This window comes from Amblyraja radiata, chromosome 1, assembly GCF_010909765.2.
Source record: "Amblyraja radiata isolate CabotCenter1 chromosome 1, sAmbRad1.1.pri, whole genome shotgun sequence".
Lineage (NCBI taxonomy): Eukaryota > Metazoa > Chordata > Chondrichthyes > Rajiformes > Rajidae > Amblyraja > Amblyraja radiata.
Genome location: NC_045956.1, coordinates 32,881,551 through 32,897,893, shown reverse-complemented (window position 1 = coordinate 32,897,893; position 16,343 = coordinate 32,881,551). Strand labels below are relative to the sequence as shown.

Genomic DNA, 16,343 nt, shown 5'->3' with positions numbered 1-16,343 from the left:
CACGTTCCCCTAGCTAGCAATGACCTATACTACATTTTCTTGATCTACGTCCCATTGATGTCTTGTTTTCACACCTTACACTTCATACCTCATCCACTTGCTCCATCGTTCCTATGCCCGCCTGGATAAGCCGGGAAGCATTGTGAGAGTCGTGTGCTTTGACTTCTCAAGTGCTTTTAACACTTTCCTGCACTGCTAGGGAGCAAACTAAGGAAGATGCGGGTGGATGCTCCATTGGTGTCCTGGATCACCTACTACCTGACTGGACGACCACAATATGCCAGGCTACAGAACTGTGTCTCGGACATGGTGGACAGCAACATAGTGGCCCCACAGGGGACAGTCTTCTCTCCCTTCCTGCTCAGCATCTACACCTAGGACTTCAGATATAACTCTGTCTCCTGCCACCTGCAGAAGTTTTCAGATGACTTTGCACTTGTGGGCTGCATCAGTGAGGGGAGGGAAGCTGAATACAGAGGTGTAGTCAACGACTTTGTTGAGTGGTGTGGGCTGAATCACCTGCAGCTCACACCGACAAGACTAAGGAGTTAGTGGTGGACTTTAGGAGGAGAGGAACACCTCTGTCCCCTGTCTCCATCAATGGTGTGGATGTGCAGATTACCAGGGAGTACAAATACCTTGGAGTGTACCTGGACAGTAAATTGGGCTGGTCCAGGAACACTGAGGCCCTGAACAAGAAGGGACAGAGCCAGCTATACTTTTTGAGACGGCTCCGCTCCTTCAACATCTGCAGTAAGATGCTGCAGATGTTCTACCAATCGGTGGTAGCCAGTGCCATCTTCTTCACTGTCGTGTGCTGGGGCAGCAGGGCGAAGGCCGCGGATTCCAATAGGATCAACAAACTCAACAGGAAGGCTGGCTCCATCCTGGGGGTGGAATTGGATTCATTGGAGATGGTCTTGGAGAGGAGGATGCTCCACAAACTGCGGAGCATCCTGGACAATACAGCACACACTAGTCAACCTGAGGAGCACCTTCAGACTGGTTCCACCAAGATGCAGTGCAGAACGCCACAGGAGATCCTTCTTCCCTGTGGCTGTCAAACTGTACAACTCCTCCCCCTTCTGTCTTGGGGTAGACTGATTCCCCCAATCTTTGTACATGCCCAATCCTTTCCATTCATCATTTTGATTTCATGTTTCATGTATCTTGTGTTTTATGACTGTTGGCAAATCACTTTCCCTCCTGGGATCAATAAACTTCTATCATATCGTATCGTTTACAGGGTTTCGACCCGAAAGGTCACCCATTCCTTCTGTCCAGAGATGCTGCCTGTCCCGCTGAGTTACTCCAGCATTTTGTGTCTATCCAACCCGGTGAGTGGGCTACTGTGAGCCCCTGCCTCCTATTGTTCTACCAGGTGGCGCAGCGGTAGAGTTGCTGCCTTACAGCGCCAGAGACCCGGGATTCATCCCGACTAGCGTTGCTGTCTGTACGGAGTTTGTACGTTCTCCCCATGACCGCGTGGGTTTTCGCCGAGATCTCTGGTTTCCTCCCACACTCCAAAGACGTACAGGTTTGTAGGTTAATTGACATAGTATAAATGTAAATTGTCCCTAGTGTGTGTCAGATAATGTTAATATGCAGGGGTCACTGGTCAGCGCGGACGTGGTGGGCTGAAGGGCCTGTTGCCACACTGTATCTCTGTATCTCTAAACTAATTGCTGTAGCCCCGTCACGCGAGGGCACGGTTTGGGGATGCTGCTTCATAGATGCACAAGGCGTTGCCTTTACATTCAGTCCCCTCACTCATCCCTCCCGACACCCCTTGAAAAGAAAATAATGTGCTTCCTTGGCATCTCCATAATTAGCAGCCAGTCTTGGCAGCGGGTGGGAGTTTTGCCATACGTGGCTTCTTGATATGCTCTGTACTACTGTTGGGTTTCTTTAAGATGAACGCTCAGCGATTAGCACTGATGATGCAACAAATCAGACTTTTAAAAGGAAGAGTTTGTGTTTATAAGCCATCTTCTAGCAGGCAAAAGTGCTTTAACGCCAGTGAAGTGCGTTGAATCAATAGTATTTTACTTGCGACATAGTTAAGGGCCTGTCCCACTTAGACTATTTTTTTTATTTTTTAAATTGATTTTTATTAGAAGCAGTGTACAAAAGTATAAACCGCGGCATATGACATAATACATTTATTGTACAGCTTCAATTTTAGTTTTTAGCCAAAGATGAGAAAGAAGAAGAGAGAAAAAGCAAGAGAGAGAGAGAGAAAGTGAAAGGGAAAGTGAATGTGCAAGAATAGAACCCCTAGACTACCAAAATGGTGTAGCTGAAGAGTGAGTAAGTAAAAGAAATAAGAAAAATGTAGAGAAATAAAAAGACAAAAACAGAAAGAAAAACAAAAAGTGATGATATACGTGCTTCATTTCTCTCCCCACCCATCACCCAACCCATAATTCGATTTAATTCCAAAATTGTGTTGCACCATACTATCCTTGTAATGAATCAATGAATAGAGTCCATATCTTCGAAAATTGCTCTGATTTTTCTGCTAAGACAGGTCTCATATTTTCAAGATGTTGCATCTCAGACATGTTTGTAATCCACATTTTAAGAGTAAGGGCAGATGTATTTTTCCAGAATTGAAGTATGAGATTTTTCGCCGTTATCAGGCCATAATTAAGGAAACGTCTTTGAAATATTGATAGCTCAGGGCAGGCTTCTGATGTTCCGAAAATAATCATTTCCGTGTGGGGGTCCAGTTTTGTTTTTAATGTTTTTGAGAACATTTCAAAAATTCCTTTCCTAAAGTTATGTAGTTTTATGCAAGAGGCGAAGGAATGTGTTATAGTTGCTTCTTGAAGGAGACATTTGTCACAAATAGGAGATACATTTGAAAAGATCTTATTCAGTTTAGTCTTTGAATAGTAGAATCTGTGCAGTGTTTTAAATTAGATTAAAGTGTGTCTAACATTAATCGAACAATTGTGTATATATAAAAGATTTTCTTCCCATCTGTCCTTTAGAATTTTTAGGCCTAGTTCCTCTACCCAGTCTCTTCTAATTGCGTCTGACGATGGAATATCTATATTTAGAAGGGTGTTATACAAATATGATGTTAAATTGTTTGACTCTGAGTTTCTATTCATACATTCATCAACTTAGGCTATTTTTTAGGCGACTGCCGGCGACTAGGCTGTCGCCACATGGTTGCCGGGGTGTCGCCTGGGTGTCGAGACCCTTCTTCAGACTGATGTCGTAACTTATAATCTTTAATCAGGTCTTAACCTTTCTATTGATCTCTTCCAGTTTGTGGCGATATCCATGGGCAGTTCTTCGATTTGATGAAGCTGTTTGAGGTTGGTGGATCTCCAGCATCTACTCGCTACCTCTTCCTGGGCGACTACGTGGACAGAGGCTACTTCAGCATTGAAGTGAGTACACCGCAGATGAGATAAAGGTCACACCTTTACAATGGAGATGGAGAGGGATTTCTTTAGCCAGAGGGTGGCGAATTTGTAGAATTCATTGCCACTGGTGGCTGTGGAGGCCAAGTCTAGGTGTATTTTTAAGGTGGCGATTGGCAGGTTCTTGATTAGTACGGGTGTCAGAGGTTATGGGGAGAAGGCAGGAGAATGGGGATCATAACGTCATAATTGATAGGAGCAGAATTAAGCCATTTGCCCATCAAGTCTACTCTACCATTCAATCATGGCTGATCTATCTCTCCCTCCTAACCCCATTCTGCTGCCTTTCCCAGTCCATCTGCACATTGAAATCCCCCATGACCACCGTAGCATTGCCTTTCTTACATGCCAATTGTATCTCCTGATGTAACTTGCATCCTATATCGTAGCTCTGAGAGGGAAAAGTAGATCCGCCAAGATTGAATGGTGGAGTAGACTTGATGGGACGAATTCTGGTCCTATGTGTTATGAACATGAGCTAAGATGCGATTGTGGTCAGCTGGTGAGGTAGGAAAGGAGCTTAGTCCCTGCAGATCCATGAACTCATTCCACTCAGCGGGTCAGGCAGCATCTCTGCAATACATGGATGGGCGATGTTTCGGGTTGAGACCCTTCTTCAGACGCATTGTAGTAGTTTAGTTTAGTTTAGTTTATTGCCACGTGTACCGAGGTGCTGAGAAAAGCTTTTTTGTCTAGTGCTATCCAGTCAGCAGAAAGACTGTATATGATTACACTCAAGCCGTCCACAGTGTACAGATACAGGATGAAGGGAATAACGTTTAGTGCAAGATAAAGTTCAATTAGAGATAGTGCGAGGGTCTCCAATGAAGTAGACGGGAGGTCAGGACCATCTTCTAGTTGTTGATCGAATGGTTGAGTTGGGGGGAGAAACATAGAACATAGGAATGTCATCGATGTGGGTTCATTGTTAAGATTGATCCCTCTGACTGCTGGCCGAATGTTGTCGGGTTAATCCGCTGTTTAATGTTGGAAGACTTTGTTGCCCTTGGCAACTAAAATGATGCCTTTCAGAAACGGAGCTGGCTTTGAAGCTCTGAATTAATGCTTGTGATCAGTGAGGCATTACTCTGGTCGTTCATTAATTTGTGTCTCTATCCCTGGGCCTTACTGAGTTCATCAGGTATACTTTCCACTGGATTAAAATATTGAAGGTTAGGGCCAGTACCAGCCAAAGATGTTTTTGTGGAACGTTAAATGTTTAAATGCTTCATTATTTCGTCTGGTACTAGCTTAGTTTAATTTAGTTTATTAGTTCAGTTCAGTTTAGTTTATTGTCACGTGTACCGAGGTAGTGTAAAGATTTTGTTGTGTGCTATCCAGTCAACAGAAAGACAATACATGATCACAAACGAGCCATTTACAGATACATGATAAGGGATTAACGTTTCGTGCAAGGTAGAGCCAGCAAAGTCCGATCAAGATTGGTCCACAAAGAGGTAGAGAGTTGTTCAGGACCGCTCCCTGCTTGTGGTAGGATGGTTCAGTTGCCTGATAACAGCTGGGAAGAAAAATCCACGACCCTGAATATGGTGGTACGTCTGTACCTATATTGTCACGTGTGCCAAGATACAGTGCAAAGCTTTTGTTTATGTAAGTAGTCCTCATGGAAACTTTATTTTCTATGTGATTGACAATATTTTTCCCAGGATAGAGAATTCACAAATGAGAGGGCACAGGCTTAAGGTGAGCTTTAACAGGGACCGCCACAGTTTTTTTCACTCAGAGGGTAGTCCGTATCTGGAACGAGCTGCCAGAGGAAGCTATAGCGGCGGATACAGTTATGACTTTTTAAAAGACATTTGTGTAGATATATGGTTAGGAGGGGCTTAGAGAGCCATGGGCCAAATGCAGATAAATGGAACTAGTCCAATAGGTTAACTTGGTTGACACAGGCACTCTCCCCCCCACCTCGAACTTTCCCTCCCCTCCCCTCTCCCATCAGGCAAGACAGTTCAGACAGTTTCTTCCCAGCTGTTATCGGGCAACTGAATCATCCTATCACCAACTAGAGAGCGGTCCTGACCTCCCATTTGCTGCACTGGAGAGCCTAGGACTATCTTTAATTGTACTTTACTGGACTTTACCTTGCACTAAACGTTATTCCCTTTATCCTGTATCTGTACACTGTGGACGGCTTGATTGTAATCATGTACAGTCTTTCCGTTGACTGGATAGCACGCAACAAAAGTTTTTCACTGTACCTCAGCACACGTGACAATAAACTAAACTAAAGTAAATGGACAAGAGGGCCGATGTGGCCTGTTTCCGTGCTACATTGCTCGATGACTCTATTTTCCCCATCTAATTAAATGGAAGATGGTTACAAAATGCAAGTTAGATGCATGAAAACAATTGCAGTTCAGTTTAGTTTATTGTCATGTGTACCGAGGTACAGTGTAAAGCTTTTGTTGCGTGCTATCCAGCCAGCAGTAGACAATAGACAATAGGTGCAGGAGTAGGCCATTCGGCCCTTCGAGCCAGCATTCAATATGATCATGGCTGATCATTCCCAATCAGTACCCCGTTCCTGCCTTCTCCCCATATCCCCTGACTCCACGATCTTTAAGAGCCCTATCTAGCTCTCTCTTGAAAGTATGCAGAGAACCTGCCTCCACCGCCCTCTCAGGCAGAGAATTCTACAGACTCACAACTCTCTGTGTGAAAAAGTGTTTCCTCATCTCCGTTCTAAATGGCTTACCCCTTATTCTTAAACTGTGGCCCCTGGTCCTGGACTCCCCCAACATCGGGAACGTGTTTCCTGCCTCTAGCGTGTCCAAACACTTATCAATCTTATATGTTTCAATAAGATCCCTTCTCATCCTTCTAAACTCCAGACTGCACAAGCCCAGCCGCTCCATTCTCTCAGCATATGACAGTCCCGCCATCCCGGGAATTAACCTTGTAAACCTACGCTGCACTCCCTCAATAGCAAGGATGCCCTTCCTCAAATTAGGGGACCAATACTCCAGGTGTGGTCTCACTAGGGCCCTGTACAACTGCAGATGGACCTCTTTGCTCCGATACTCAACTCTCTTGTTATAAAAGGCCAACATGCCATTCGCTTTCTTCACTGCCTGCTGTACCTGCATGTTACAGACATGCAGAAAGACATGATTGAAATCGAGGCGTTTACAGTGTACATGATAAGGGGAATAACGTTTAGTGCAAAGTAAAGCTAGTAAAGTCCGATCAAGGATAGTCCGAGGGTCACCAACGAGGTAGATAGTAGTTCAGCACTGCTCTCTGGTTGTGGTTTACAGGAGTGTGTTCGCTGTCTGAGATGGATGATGGATTCATTCATTTGTCTCCATTAATGCTGGAGCCAGTGTCTCCACGCGCCGTTCACAATTATTCCTGACAGGTGTCCCACTAGGTAAAGAGTTATTCAGCTTTCTCTGCCAAGCCACACTGTCTCAGCTCATTTGCGTACACATTACACTGGTGACCTTGTTTGTGACTCGGAGACTCTGTTTGTCTTTCAGTGTGTGTTATACCTCTGGGCCTTGAAAATCCTGTATCCAAAAACGTTGTTTCTCCTTCGCGGGAATCACGAGTGTCGGCATTTGACGGAGTATTTCACCTTTAAGCAGGAATGTGAGTATGGATTGTTCTGTTGTGTGTGTGTTACCTTGATGCTGCTGTACTGACCCACCACTAATGGGCAGTGTCGCAAGGTAAACCTTCATGTTATTGATTAGACCAGTGTCATGTTCTGGGCCTGCTTGAGGCGGCTTTAAAACAGAGTCGTGATAGCAATGTCAGATTTCATGATGTGTTTTTATTTATTTATTTATTTTTCTGTAAGTTGAAGGGGAAAAGATGTAACAGGAATCTGAGGGGTAACTTTTTCACACCATTTCACGGTGGGTGTATGGAACAAGCTGCCAAAGGAGGTAGTTGAGGCTGGGACTATCCCAACATTTAAGAAACAGTTCGACAGGTACATGGATAGGACAGGTTTGGAGGGATATGGACCAAATGTGGGCAGGTGGGACTAGTGTAGCTGGGACATGTTGGTCGGTGTGGGCAAGTTGGGCTGAAGGGCCTGTGTCTATGATGTATGACTACATATTCTCTATGTGTACTGTGTTTACAGGCCTGTTATGATGATGCTGCAGATAAGAGTTTCATTGTTCTGCTTTTGGTACATATGACAATTAAACATATAGAGTTTAGAGATGCCATGGAGACAGCATGGAAACAGGCCCTTCGGCCCACCGAGTCCATGTCGACCATTAGTCACCCGTTCACACTAGTTCTATGTTATCCCACTTTCTCATCCACTCCCTACACACAAGGCGCAATTTACAGAAGCCAATTTACTAACCTACAAACCTGTACGTCTTTGAGATGTGGGAGGAAACCGGAGCATCCGGAGGCAGAACGTACCAACTCCACACAGACAACACCCGAGGTGAGGATGGGACCTGGGTCTCTGACGCTGTGAGGCAGCAGCTTCTCTATAGGCCTCCGCGCGGCCCCTGATGCGTCAACTCATTCTTGACTTTTTAAGTTGGGCCAGACAATGTTCAGGGGCGATTTCAAGAGTCACAAGTGTTTAATTGTCATGTGTACCAACAACGGAATAATGAAATCCTTTCTTGCTGCAAGTAACAAGCCTGTAAACATAACAACGCACAGATAATGCGTATCAATCAAACATACAATCAATTAATAACTGTAATATTAAATAACCATAATAGTGCAACACTGAAGTCGATAGTGCAACCACAGACACAGTCCATAGAAGATCACAGTTGCTGAGGTTTGTTGGGCAGTGCTCAAGAGCCCGATGGTTGTTGGGAAGAAGCTGTTCTTGAACCTGGAGGTCACAGTTTTCAGGCTCCTGTACCTTCACGATGGTAGCAGTGAGATGAGAGCGTGGCCAGGGTGGTGTGGGTCTCTGATGATGCTGGCTGCCTTTCTGATGGTGGGGAGGTCAGTACCCGTGATGGACCAGGCAGCGTCCACCGCTCTCTAGCCTCCTTCGTTGCCAGGCATTTGAGTTACTGAACCAGGCCATGGTGCAACCAGTCAGTGTACTCTCTACCAAACCACCGGTGGAAGTTCAATAGAGTATTTGTCGAAAAACCAACTCTCTTTAGAATTCTTAGGAAGTAGAGATGTTGGTGATCTTCCTTTGAGATTGCAATGATGTGCTGGGTCTCGGAGAGATCTTCAGAGTTGAACCTTACGCTGCTGACCCTCTTCACCCCCGTCCCCTCGATGAACACGGGTTGTGGATCCCCTGCTTTACCCTCCTGAATTAGGAATTAGCAGAGATTTGGTGGTGTTCAACATTACTAATGATTAATCTCTAATGATTTTGATGGAGTAAATGAGGAGGTGTGTTTCCAGTGCAGAGAGGATTATTAGCCCATGGGGATGGGGGCAGATTAAAAACAATTGGCAAATCATTCTCTCAATGATAAAATGGTGCTTTATTGTCATGTGCAAAGTGTTAAGACACAGTGAAATAATGTTCGTACCTACAGTCCAGTAGAGTATTGCTGTACCCAAGCACATCCCCGATTAGCAAGTGTACAGAAATAGTCCACGGATCCCGCATGCAAGAGACGCCATGTTTTGGCACCATTTTCCAAGTCCAGTCCGTGCTCTAGTTGTTATGAGCGGTGCCCGTTCCAGGCGAGCCCCAGGCTGCTGCACGGCCTCCAGCCGTCGCCTTCCTTGGACGTGTGGATCGTCCAGTGAACCCACGTCCCTCTCCTCACCCGTCTACCTTTGTTCCCCGGGGTTCCTCCCACAGCTGACCTGGACGGTGCGTTAGGCCAGACCCCGGTTCCCTCTCCTCTCCCACCGGCCTCGTTCCTCGCCCGTCACGTCTGTCATCACCGGCTCCATCCTCCCGGTCTCTGGTCTTCAGGGGACGAGCAGGGGCCGACTCGGTGACTCCCCCTACAGGCCGGGGCCCCCCACCGTGTGCTACAAGCAGGGGCCGACTCGGTGACTCCCCCTACAGGCCGGGCCCCCCCACCGTGTGCTACAAGCAGGGGCCGGCTCGGTGACTCCCCCTACAGGCCGGGCCCCCGGGTGCTACGAGCAAGGGCCGACTCAGCTGCTCCCCCTGCAGGCCGTGGTGCTTCCTGTTGGAGCTTCAGGTGTGTTACATTGTGGGGGATAACAATGGTGTGCAGTTGAGCGAGGATCGCAGAGCCAGCATAGGCACCATGTCCTGCATTGCTTTTCTATTCCAATTAACTTCAAGAGCTTGTGACATTCACATGTTGTGCCGTGCAGGCAATGGGAAAATGACAGCTTGCACCAACTGGTAATGTATGGCTGAATTCCCACAGAAGCTCTCTGATCTTCCATTCCTTGTGTGATCTGCAATCAAAAGCCACTGTTGCCGCCGCACTTGTGTTCACCTCTGCCGCTGTTTGTCCAGCTGTAAGCAGCACATCTGTCTGCCTCTGCAGCTGGCAAAGTGGTTGGTGTGTGAGTGCAAAGAACGGCCGCTGAGAACGACCATGAAAGGTGGAAGAAGTGTGTTGGGACGGGGAGCTGGAGCGTTGCCTGCTTGCAAGTGCTGTCAAGCTGGAGAGGGCGCAGAGAAGATTTACAAAGATGCTGCCAGGACTCAAGGGCCTGAGCTATAGTGAGAGGTTGAGCAGGCTAGGACTCTATTCCTTGGAGCGCAGGAGGATGAGGGTGTGATCTTATTAGAGGTGTACAAAATCATGAGCGGAATAGATCAGGTAAACGCAGAGAGTCATTTACCCAGAGCAGGAGAATCGAGAACCAGAGGACTTAGGTTTTATGTGAGGGGAGAGAAATGTCATAGACCCTGGAGGGGGGTATCTTTTTACACAAAAGGTAGTGGGTGTATGGAACAAGCTGTGGAGGAGGTAGTTAAGACAGGTTCCATCGCAATGCTTAAGAACTGACTCTATGAAACATTTGGACAGGTACAGGGATAGGACAGGTTTAGAGGGGTGTGGACCTAGCGCAGGCAGTGTGACTAGTGTAGATGGGGCATGTTGGTCGCTGTGGGCAAGTTGGGCCAAAGGGCTGGGCTACACACTGTACGACAATGACGCTCTCTATGACTCCTAATCGTGAAGCATTTTCTACCTCGGGCATCGGAGGTGTGTCAGCTGTCCGTGAGGTTTATCCTGTGCTCAGAGCTTTTGAGAGTTGGGAAACTGCAAGTCAAGTCAAGTTTATTTGTCACACACACATACGAGATGTGCAGTGAAATGAAAAGTGGCAATGCTCGCGGACTTTGTGCAAAAAACAAACAAACAAATAAACTACAAACAGAATGGAACAAAATCACATATTCTTTTACATATTACATATTGTGGGAGGAAGGAAAAAGGAAAAAAAACAGCAATTAAAAAAAAGCAGTAGAATGGTACAGTAAAGTTAGTCCCTGGTGAGGTAGGAGTTTACAGTCCTAATGGCCTCTGGGAAGAAACTCCTTTTCAACCTCTCCGTTCTCACAGCATGGCAACGGAGGCGTTTGCCTGACCGTAGCAGCTGGAACAGTCCGTTGCAGGGGTGAAAGGGGTCTCCCATGATCTTATTGGCTCTGGAGTTGCACCTTCTGATGTATAGGTCCTGAGGAGGGGCGAGTGAAGTTCGGCATAGTGCGTTCGGCCGAACGCACTACTCTCTGCAGAGCCTTCTTGTCCTGGACAGAGCAGTTCCCAAACCAAATCGTGATATTTCTGGACAAGATGCTTTCCACAGCCGCTGAGTAGAAGCACTGGAGGATCCTCAGAGACACTCTGAATTTCCTCAATTTTGGACCAGAAAGAATGCGATGGCGCGGAAACTCTTCGTTGTCTCCATGTTTCGCTGAAGCAATACTGCCTGACTTTGACCTGGAACATACAAGCTGCTGTCAGGAGCCCTGTGGTGTGAACTACCTGTTCTGCTGCCAAGTCACGTTCTCAGAAACTCTTGGCAGCGTACTTTGTTGCAGACGTGTACGTGAAGCACCTGCTGCCTGCCTCTGCCTCTTGCTCTCTGCCCGGCTGACTGTAGAGATACAGCACGGAAACAGGCCCTTCGGCCCACCGAGTCTGTGCTGGCCAGCGATCACCCTGTACACTCGCACTATCCTACACACTGGGGACAATTTACAATTTTACTCAAGCCAATGAACCTACAAACCTGCACGTCTTCGCTGTGAGGCAGCAACTCTACCGCTGCGCCACCGTACCGACAATGAAACAAACTGGTGTGCAGCCGCTTCCTTAAAGAGTATGTCTGTCGATCTCTGCAGCGCATTCCCCAGAGGTTCGCTAACAGCAGCAGGCAGCAATGGTGAATCACCTTGGCACTGACTCTACTGATGAATTGTGGCCGAAAGTCTGCCCAGAAAGGCAGATTGTCAAAGCTGGAGAAGCAAAGTGACTTGAGGAGGGAGGGTTGTGAGCTGGCACTCTCAGCAGCAGAAGCCGCAGCTGCCAGTGCTATCAGTGATGCCACAGCGGTAGAGTTGCCGCTGTCTTACAGTGCCAGAGACCCGGGTTCCATCCGGGTCAAAATCCAAGGGGTAAACCTTTATGTCTCAATATCGGAGGTTGAGGCACAGATAGGGTAGACAGTCAGAACCTTTGTCCCTAGTGTGGAAATATCAAAGACTAAAAGGCATAGCTTTCAGATGAGAGGGGTAAAGTTTGAAGGAGATGTACGGGACACGTTTTTTTTTACAGAGTGAGTGAGTGGTGGGCTCCTGGAACGTGTTACCAGGAGTGGTGGTGGAGGCACTCACTACACGCTAAGGGCAATTTACAGAGGGCAATTAACCTACAAACCCACATATCTTTGGCATGGGGGAGCTTTGGACAGTACTGGGCCTGCACTCGCTGGAGTTTAGAAGGATGAGGAGGGGGTGGTGGGGGGGGGGGGGGTCCTCATTAAAACGTACCAAATAGTGAAAGGCTTGGATAGAGTGGATGTGGAGAGGATGTTTCCACTAGTGGAAGAGTCTAGGACCAGAGGGCATAGCTTCAGAATTAAAGGATGTCCCTTTAGGAAGGAGATGAGGAGGAATTTATTTAGAGGGTGGTGAATCTGTGGAATTCTTTGCCACAGACGGCTGTGGAGGTCAGGTCAATGGATACTTTTAAGGCAGAGATAGATTCTTGATCAGTGCGGGTGTCAGGGGTTATGGGGAGAAGGCGGGAGAATGGGGTTGGGAGGGAGAGATAGATCAGCCATGATTGAGTGGCGGAGTAGACTTGATGGGGGCCGAATGGCCTAATTATTCTCCTATCATATATGACCTTATGAAGCCGGAGCATGCAGAGGAAACCCAGGCGGTCACAGGCAGATCGTGCAATCTCCACATAGACAGCACAGGAGGTCAGGTTTGAACCCGAATCTATGGTGCTGTGAGGCAGCAGCTCTACCAGCTGCGCTATAAATCAAAGCATTAAGATCATTTTCATCAAAATTGGTGCAAAGTTGTGGTGAACCTTTGACTTTCATCGGAAATTAAGAGTAAATAACCAAACATTAAGAGGCTGGATGCAAGAAAGCAATAGAGAATATTCAGCGTTCGGTCTTTAGTATCCACTTCTAAGCTTCCTCTGGCAGCTCCCCTCTCACCTTAAGCCTGCGCCCTCTAGTTTTAGAGTCCTCTACCCTGGGAAAAAGACTGTGAGCGTTCACTTTATCCTCGGCCCATTCGGCCCATCAAGCCTACTCCACCATTCTTGATCTTGTACTGCTCAATACAGCCTCCTACACTCCAAGAGAAAAAGTCCCAGCCTATCTAACCTCTCCCTGTAACTCAAGCTCAAAAACCCATGTAACATCCTGGTGAAGATACTCACAAAAAACCTGGAGTAACTCAGCGGGTCAGGCAGCAGCTCTGGAGAAAAGGAATATGTGACGTTTCGGGTCCAGACCGTTCTTCAGACTGGTGAATCTCTTCTGCCCCCTTCCCATCTGAATGACATCCGTCGTGTGGCTGGGCGACCAGAACTGCACTCAGTCCTTCAAGTGTGGTCTCACCGACGACTTGTACAGCTGCAACAAGATGTCCTAACATTTATACTCTATACATTTCGTAATGAAGGTATAGCTACAAGGTTAATTCCCGGGATGGCGGAACTGTCATATGCTGAGAGAATGGAGCGGCTGGGCTTGTACACTCTGGAGTTTAGAAGGATGAGAGGGATCTTATTGAAACATCTAAGATTATTAAGGGTTTGGACACGCTAGAGGCAGGAAACATGTTCTCGATGTTGAGGGAGTCCAGAACCAGGGGCCACAGTTTAAGAATAAGGGATAAGCCATTTAGAACGGAGACGAGGAAACACTTTTTCTCACAGAGAGTTGTCAGTCTGTGGAATTCTCTGCCTCAGAGGGCGGTGGAGGCCGGTTCTCTGGATACTTTCAAGAGAGAGCTAGATAGGGCTCTTAAAGATAGCGGAGTCAGGGGATATGGGGTGAAGGGAGGAACGGGGTACTGATTGGGGATGATCAGCCATGATCACATTGAATGGCGGTGCTGGCTCGAAGGGCCGAATGGCCTACTCCTGCACCTCTTGTCTATTGTCTATTCACCACCCTGTCCACCTGACAGTACTCTCCAGGGCTTTACCATTGACCATGTTAGTCCTGTCCCGGTGTGACATGCCATAGTGTACACCCAAGTCATTAATCTGTGCGTGTTCTTAGCACAGACGCCTGGGAATTCAGTGGTACTCTGTCATTACTGAATGTTTTGCTTGCGACTTGCCAATTTACCAAGGACAGTGAAAGCTGATGTATTCGACGGCTTGCTCGTTCTTTAAAAACAGGAATTGAACCAGTTGAATTCTAAGCAGGGAGAGAGAAAAAATGCTCAAATGGACGAAGAATCAAACAGGAAAAATGCAAGCAGTGTAACAGAGATGAATAGATTGATTAAATGCCCCAAACAGTGACAGATGGATGTTAGTGGCACCAAATGTGAGGGCTCTTCCCTTCAGATCTAAAATTGACAGTGCTTTGTTGACGATATACAAGTCTAATGAGGCTGAGCGACGTAAACATGCTGTGCATGGCATGGGAATGAATTGCTGCCCTGCATATTAGGACATAAGACTTTGGAGTAGAATTAGGCCATTCGGCCCATCAAGTCTACTCCACCATTCGATCATGGCTGATCTATCTCTCCCTCTCAACCCCATTCTCCTGCCTTCAGCATCCTCAGCATCCATAAGGACTCATCACACCCCTGCCACGGTCTGTTTCAACTACTTCCCTCCGGCAGACGTTACAAGGCCTTCTACGCCCGAACCTCCAGACTCAGGAACAGTTTTATCCCAAGAGCTATAGCGGCTCTGAACCGGCCCTAATGAGTGCCCCCCCACTCACCCCCTTTGGACAGTCTCCCTCAGATGGTCACGTCAATCAATTCAGCTTGCTTATTTATGTATTGTATTTATTTACCTTTCTTGTACATCAGTGGAGCTGCACACTAAATCTCGTTGCACTGACGTGCAATGACAATAAAAGATATTAATATTATTATTATTATTATTATTATTATTATTATTATCATTATTATTATTATTATTATTATTATTATTATTATTATTCTCCCCATAATCTTTGACGCCCGTACTAATCAAGTACCCGTCAATCTCCGCTTTAAAGATACATAATGACGCCCTCCACGGCCGTCTGTGGCAATGAATTCCACAGATTCACCACCCTCTGGCTAAAGACATTCCTTCTCTTCTCCATTCTAAAGGTCCATCCTTTTATTCTGAGGCCATGGCCTCTGGTCCTGGACTCCCCCACTAGTGGAAACATCCTCTTCATTTCCACTATCTAGGCCTCTCCACATCCAATCTACTATATATATGGCACTGGAGTACAAGGGTGGAGATTAGATAACAGGAATATAAATGCTTGGTTAAACCATGTAAGGGCAACTGCAGCATTTAAATACAAGACTGAGCGGCTGGGCTCTGGGGAGTGTTGTAGAGCAGAGGGATCTAGGAGTACAGGTACATAGTCCCCCTTAAAGTAGTGTTGCAGGCAGCTAGGGTGGAGAAGGAGGCTTGGTGGGTGTGCTCTCCTGTCCAGAAGCTGGTTGGATAGCCTGATATAATTAACATAGAAACATAGATGCAGGAGGAGGCCATTCAGCCCTTCGAGCCCGCACCGCCATTCATTGTGATCATGGCTGATCATCCACAATCAGTACCCCGTGCCTGCCTTCTCCCCATATCGCTTGACTCCGCTAGCCCCTAGAGCTCTATCTAAATCTCTTTTAAATTCATCCAGTGAATTGGCCTCCACTGCCTTCTGTGGCAGAGAATTCCACAAATTCTGGGTGAAATTTTTTTTTTCTCATCTCAGTTTTAAATGGCCTCCCCATTATTCTTAGACTGTGGCCCCTGGTTCTGGGAATATTTTTCATGCACCTAGCTTGTCCAGTCCTTTTATAATTTCATACGTTTCGTCAAGATCCCCTCTCATCCTGCTAAACTCCAGCCCAGGTTTTCCAATCTTTCCGCACATGACAGTCCCGCCATCCCGGGGATTAACCTCGTGAACCTACGCTGCACCGCCTCAATAGCAAGGATGTCCTTCCTAATTAGGAATTGTAAGGGTAGAGAAAATACAAAAGCTCAATTTTTAAGCAATCTAATGAAGCTGTTTTAAATTCTGAAGGATAGAAAGGTAATTGATAAGTGTTCCTGTTTGCAGAAGGGGCAAGCACGAAGGGAGATAGCATGAAGATTGGCAATAAAACCAGAAATGTCATGAAGGACATTTTTATTCCAGTGAGTAGTTGGCATCTCAAAGGCATAGCTGGGGGTGGTAATGATAGAAACATAGAAATTAGGTGCAGGAGTAGGCCATTCAGCCCTTCGAGCCTGCACCGCCATTCAATATGATCATGGCTGA

The 16,343-nt window shown here is 46.7% G+C and overlaps 1 protein-coding gene across 3 annotated transcripts in view; it reads left to right on the top strand.

The window, feature by feature from the left end:
• The window catches only part of LOC116972453 (serine/threonine-protein phosphatase 2B catalytic subunit alpha isoform-like), a 331,076-nt gene that overhangs the window by 237,870 nt on the left and 76,863 nt on the right, over positions 1-16,343 (top strand). For all 3 annotated transcript variants that reach the window (XM_033020185.1, XM_033020193.1, XM_033020176.1), the window contains 2 exons: positions 3,280-3,404; positions 6,941-7,052. In XM_033020185.1, coding sequence (XP_032876076.1) covers positions 3,280-3,404; positions 6,941-7,052 — 237 coding nt within the window. The remainder of the gene's footprint in view (positions 1-3,279; positions 3,405-6,940; positions 7,053-16,343) is intronic.